Genomic DNA, 6,000 nt, shown 5'->3' with positions numbered 1-6,000 from the left:
ATGTCCCTTATCTTATCAGAGAGGCTAGAATAGGGTGTGTTTAAGTGTGCATAACACAATGAGTAATACACACACCCACACAAGCACAGGTATGTATGGTCATTCACGGTCAAGTCAAGGTCTTTAGACCAGCACAGATTCAAGATTATATTCTTATCTCAGCAAAATGTACATTAAATTAATTGTGAAAAAGGATGATATGAATAGGCTTTGGGAAATAATTTTAATTTCTTATAAAGCAGTATTTACAGGCCAAAAATTTAATTGAGGTTTCTGTAGAAAATATTTCCCTAGGTGCACATTTCTGATCTGTGTGACAGTTTGGCATTACATTTTCTAACTGAGCCAGAAAATAATCAAAACCTTTCTGAAAGATTGTGTTTATGGTATGCAGCCTCTTCATTAAATTCTGTTCAATACAGAAATACAGTGATTAATGGGACAAATCGTTTTTACATAAACTGGTTCACTTGTTCCAGTTAAGCAGAGTTTTGACATTTAAAATGCAATTTCAGTATCACATTTCAGAAGATTGCATGTATAAATTCACTTAATGGACCTAAATAATGACCTGCACCTATTATTATACATCCATATTAAACAGCCCCTTGTGTTTTAAGCTTGTTCTTGGCCACTGTTGATACAGTTTTACTCAAGCCATGACAAACTGTATATAAAATGATGACAGTGTCCATTAGAAATCACTTTACATCACTTTTTCACTAGTTTCCTTTTCTTTTTTCCATCTACTCCAGTAACAGTTGCTTCGTCTTTCTGGACGGCCCTCTTTTTTGTCTTCTCCTTCACTGTTTCCATGGTATCCCAAACCTCATCCTCCTCTGCTTTCACCTCCTCTACATCTCCACTAACATCAGCACTAGATGACTATAAGAGAAAAGCACATAAAGAGTCAAACCTTTAGCTAAGTCATTAGGATACAGTATAACTTCCATTGTTGTAACAGTTGATGGGCAGTTATATAAAAGCGAATCATCAAAACGGTGCTCCGTCTGACACTGAACCGCCGCTTACCTCCAGATCTCTGCTAGACAGCAGCACACAATTGAGTCGTGACTTCAAATATACCTGCACAGAGAAAATATGTTCATTTATACAAACATCACACTGAGTGGGAGGCACTTCTGATTATATGGTACATGCAATCAGATGGAAATAAGAGGAGAGGGGCTATGCAGAAATCTGCCGAGAGAATGAGAATGATGAAGTGCAGGGAGAATGGAGAAAGAAACCTGGTTTCTTGTGCATTCATACCTTGTGCTGTAAGGAACGGTCCTCCAGGCTGTGTACTCTCAGAAAACGATCTAAACCACAAGAGGCCACCAATGGGAGGGAAGGATGGCACTGCAGCCCCCGCACTGCGCCCGCCAGACCCTTAAGACACCCACGCACAAGCCCTGTAGGCAGAGAGAGAAGAAAATGGGGTCAGACAAAACAACACCCTCAGGAGTTCAATAATATTGCAACGCATATATAAGGAGAACGGCCGGCCGAACACATCCTTTATACTTGGAACACACACAGATCCAGGACAAAAAACCCTGAGCAATGGAGCTTCAGTTCAAAACAACCCCTTTTGTGTAGATCCAAATCTGCCTAAAAGAAAAAATAAAATGGAGCATCCACCTACTGCTTACCTTTCCGGAGGTCAAGGATGGCGAGCTCCCCGTGAGTGTTGCCCACGACCACTGTGCCCTGGCTGGCAGGAAGAGAGAGCGCAGTGAGCGGGTACTCTCCAAACTGAGCCTCCATCACCGGCCTTCTCTGAGGCGTCGAGGGGTCATACACGCGCACCTGACGGAGGAGGAGCAGAACAGAGAGGGCAAGATATTTTGAGTCATGTTTGATCCCAGACGTTTAGACACAAAGGAAGACATGAATAAATACAGTAGCAAAGGGTCAGGAACAAGCTGCAACAACATGATCTGCTCACGATTTATTTTGGGATCTTTCAGAGCTATTAAATCTAACAAACAAACAAAACATTTTTCAATTTAAAACAGCTGAGGTTGGCTTGAGGATGTGTACTGACACCAACAGATTAACAACAAGCAGAAGGTTTAGTAAAACCAAATAGGTGAAAAACAGATATTCATTTGTATAAATACTGAATTAATATAAAATCATGTCATCTATATTAAAATGATTCATTAAATGATTCAGTTAAAACTAAAACACTACTTTGAAATACATGCTGGTTTTGATGAAACAGCCAGCATTCAATTAAATGTACCACCATTTAAGAGTTTTGTCTACAAAGTGACCGTAAAAATATTTTATGTTAAAAGATTTCAAATAATTGTTATTTTTAACTTTCTATTCTTTAAATAATCCTGAAAACAAATAATTGTTTCCACAAAAAAATATATTAGCAGCACAACCATTTTCAACAATGATAATAAGAATAATTTTAATTAATGGCTGCTGAAAATTCAGCTTTGCCATCAAAGAAATATATTACTTTTTGAAACTATTTTAATTTGAAGCAATATTTCACAGTATTACTGCTTAAAACTACTATAAAACTTTTGAATGATAGTGTACATCATTTCAGTTTTTCACCGTAAAAATTCAGATATATGATATTTCTAAAGTAACTTAATGTATTCCAGATGTCCAGTAAATATACCTTGTAAGAAACAACAGTAGACAAACATGCATGGATAAAGCCAGAGTAAAGACAAACCTGATGGTGTCCAGTGCATGTGACTATTTTATCTGAATCTGGGATGAAGCCAATGTCTCTCACCCACACGGGCACTCGCATATCCAACCAGTCATGGGCTACCTGACGGATTGAAGAAAAGAGGTAGAGCTTGAAACACAGAAATCAACTACTGGGGGCTAAAAAGGTTATAGTTTCTTCTTCTGCTTTACATTTTTGGCTGTGAATATTGGCTTATCTGGTCTCTCCAGATCCCAGACCTTCAGTGGGTTCTCTTTACCCCCTGTAGCCACACGATGGCGATGTGACGGGTTCTGCTGCATTCTGCATACTCCATTTCCAACATTTACCTCAACCTAAAAACAGAGACAGATGAGGTCGGCTGAGGATCAGATTTACTATAAGTCCACGTCTACCTAAAGACTCAAAATCATCATTAAAGATGAAGAGATCATTATGAATCATGAATTCTTAGCAATGCAGTTCACTAATCAAAAATTAAGTTTTTATATATTTTGGTAGGAAGTTTACTAAATATATTCATGGAACATGATCTTAACTTTGTATCCTAATGATTTTTGGCATAAAAGAAAAATCAACAATTTTGACCCATACAATGTTTTCTTTGCTATTGCTAAAAATATACCCCAGCGACTTAAGACTGGTTTTGTGGTCCAGGGTCACATCACATGTAAGGAACAAGAAAAATAGTCAGTGTTTGATCACTTTCTGTGTTTAAAAGACAGAAAACAGCAAAATAAAACATCCTCTGTAATATCTTTTAAACAGTCAGACTCTTCATCTGACCTACGATTAGTAAAAGACAAATATACACACAATAAGGGTCACCATTAATCTGCTGGGATTCATTTCTAGATGCAGACAGTGGTGTAAATTTAATTTTTTCAGCATTTTTACATTTCATTGTTCCGTAAAAAGTCATGCAATTTCATACATTTTTAAAAGTAGAAACATTTCAAGTAGTATTTTTTTTATTAACAGAGCCGTACAAGTGCATATATAATATGTATAAAATAAATTGAGGGAAAATGTCTATATATGGACCACTACACTGCAGGACACTGAAATCACGTTGACTTACTGTTTCTGTACTGCCTTCCTTCCACACCTTCAGAAGTCCTGACTCCACACATGTAATCACAGAACTGTTAAAGAAGGAAACAAAGTCCATCATTCCTAAAATACATCTATGCAAAACAACAAAACATCCAGGATTTCATCAGCCCCTGCAGAAATGAGAATAACATGACACTGGCAAGCACCTGTCAGTGACAGCCAGTCCTGTGAATCTGCCCTGTGAAGGATCTCCACACTCTCTGGTGGCTGTGAAGATTCCCTTGTCTGTGCTGAATGTTTTCACAGTGCCATTCACACTGCCCACTAACACCTGCAAAGACATACACACATAGACAGCGTCTGTCAGTCACCAGATCATGCTGATGAAGTCTGTTCCTCCAGTTCTCTCTCTCTCTTCCTCACCTCTGATTCTTGAGGGTCTCCCCACGCCATCACACAAACCTCCTGATCTCGACTCAAGCAGCTCATCTCGCAAAAGTTAAACGCCTGCTTTTTGGTTAAACTCACCCCTTGAGATGAAATAAGGATAATAGCAAATCATTAGTTCAGTGGGCCTGAAGCTAATTAAATGGCACATACTGTGGTGCCAACTCACGTGTACTATACACGGCTGGCTAGCTAGCTAACGTTAGTTAGAAAAGTGTACAATATGTCGACGAAGAGGCGAAAAACACCGTACCTTTTAATATTCCAGTTTCGGATCCAAGCCATATTGAGCATATTTGGCTTTTAGCAGACATTTGAAAGAACACGAGTGATTTTGGAGTTACTGACTAAATGAAAACAGATCTCCACGTTACTGTCGCACACAACTACGTCCGGGTGTAACGCGCAACCTAACGACTTTTGGTTCCGTTCTCCTCTAATACTGAGTCTACTTACGCTAAACCTCTGCCAGTTTTCTGCATGTTGTCACGCTATTGTAGTTACTACGGTTTGATGAAAGTATTATGATCTGTTTTTATCCTATAATTTTCACTTTTTCACTTAAACACATAATAAATTAGATACTAGCAAACAAAGGGACTTTCTAGGCTAGGCATCATTATAATTCTTCCATGGATAAAAGTAAGGTGAGTAGTTTCTTCTTCTTCTTCTTCTTCTTCTTCTTCTTCTTCTTCTTCTTCTTCTTCTTCTTCTTCTTCTTCTTCTTCTTCTTCTTCTTCTTCTTCTTCTTCTTCTTCTTCTTCTTCTTCTTCTTCTTCTTCTTCTTCTTCTTCTTCTTCTTCTTCTTCTTCTTCTTCTTCTTCTTCTTCTTCTTCTTCTTCTTCTTGGTTGCTATAAACCAGTATTTCCTAATCTTTTTGCCCCCAAGATAATTCTGATACTTATGCTTTAAAAGACATACAGTGGCATGCAAAAGCTTGATAACTACTTGCAAAATCTTTGAAAATGTGAATACTTTTAACAAAATAACAGAGATCATACTAACTGCATGTTATTTTTTATTTAGTACTGTCCTGAGTGAAATATTTTACATAAAAGATGCTTACATTTTTTTTTTGTTGCATGAAATTATTAAAATAAGCCCATTCAAAAGTTCGGAAACCCTTGGTTCTTAATACTTTGTGCTGTTACTTGGATGATCCACAACGTTTTATGATGGTTGTGTATGAGTCCCTTGAACAAGTAAACTGAGAAATGTTCTTCAGAAAAACCTCCAGGTCCTGCAGATTCTTCAGTTTTACAGCATCCTTTGCGTATTTAAACCCTTTCCAGCAGTGACTTTATGATTTTGAGATCCTTCTTTTCACACTGAGTACAATTGAGGGACTCAAACAGAACTATTAAAAAATAGTTTCCATCTGGAGCATCAGTGAATGTTTGAACCTTTTTTAATAGTTGTGTTTAAGTCCCTCTATTGTTCTCAGTATGAAAAGATACATCTTGAAATCATACAGTCACAACAGAGCTCAGTGTAACTGTTCAGAACATTCAGAACAAACAGGGACACACAGTATTAAGAACCAAGGTTTCTCAAACTTTTAAATGGGGATATTATAATAATTGACCATTTTTTATAATAGTGTTTCTGTGGCTCAGTGGTAGAGCATTGCATTAGCAGTGCAAAAAGTTTGGGGGTTTGATTCCTCTGCTAAATGTATAAATGTAAACTTCAGCTATTTTATTTTTGTCTTGTGGACTAAATGTCAAAATATTTTATGTACTAAATAAAAAATAACATGCATTTAGTGTGATCTCTCTTATTTTGTTAAAAT

The 6,000-nt window shown here is 37.2% G+C and overlaps 1 protein-coding gene across 1 annotated transcript; it reads right to left on the bottom strand.

Annotated features, from left to right (window-relative positions):
* Nucleotides 1-364: 364 nt before the first annotated feature.
* On the bottom strand, nt 365-4,629 carry wdr74 (WD repeat domain 74). The gene is made up of 10 exons (XM_052568191.1): nt 4,461-4,629; nt 4,184-4,290; nt 3,967-4,091; nt 3,786-3,849; nt 2,896-3,039; nt 2,705-2,806; nt 1,656-1,812; nt 1,273-1,415; nt 1,033-1,086; nt 365-885 (listed from the first exon to the last, which is right to left on the bottom strand). Exons 1-10 carry the CDS (start codon nt 4,519-4,521, stop codon nt 712-714), a joined length of 1,131 nt encoding a protein of 376 aa, XP_052424151.1. The 5' UTR covers nt 4,522-4,629; the 3' UTR covers nt 365-711.
* Between the last annotated feature and the right edge of the window lie 1,371 nt (nt 4,630-6,000).

The sequence above is a fragment of the Carassius gibelio genome, chromosome B10 (assembly GCF_023724105.1).
Source record: "Carassius gibelio isolate Cgi1373 ecotype wild population from Czech Republic chromosome B10, carGib1.2-hapl.c, whole genome shotgun sequence".
NCBI lineage: Eukaryota > Metazoa > Chordata > Actinopteri > Cypriniformes > Cyprinidae > Carassius > Carassius gibelio.
The sequence above is the reverse complement of the archived record's forward strand: the minus strand, read 5'-3'. Positions and strand labels throughout refer to the sequence as shown.

Coding starts and splice junctions, on each gene's coding strand:
- wdr74 (XM_052568191.1), bottom strand. CDS start 4,521: ATGTCTGCTAAAAGCCAAATATGCTCAATATGGCTTGGATCCGAAACT. Junction 4,291..4,460: donor CGAAACTGGAATATTAAAAG/GTACGGTGTTTT, acceptor TTTCATCTCAAG/GGGTGAGTTTAACCAAAAAG. Junction 2,807..2,895: donor CAATATTCACAGCCAAAAAT/GTAAAGCAGAAG, acceptor TCAATCCGTCAG/GTAGCCCATGACTGGTTGGA.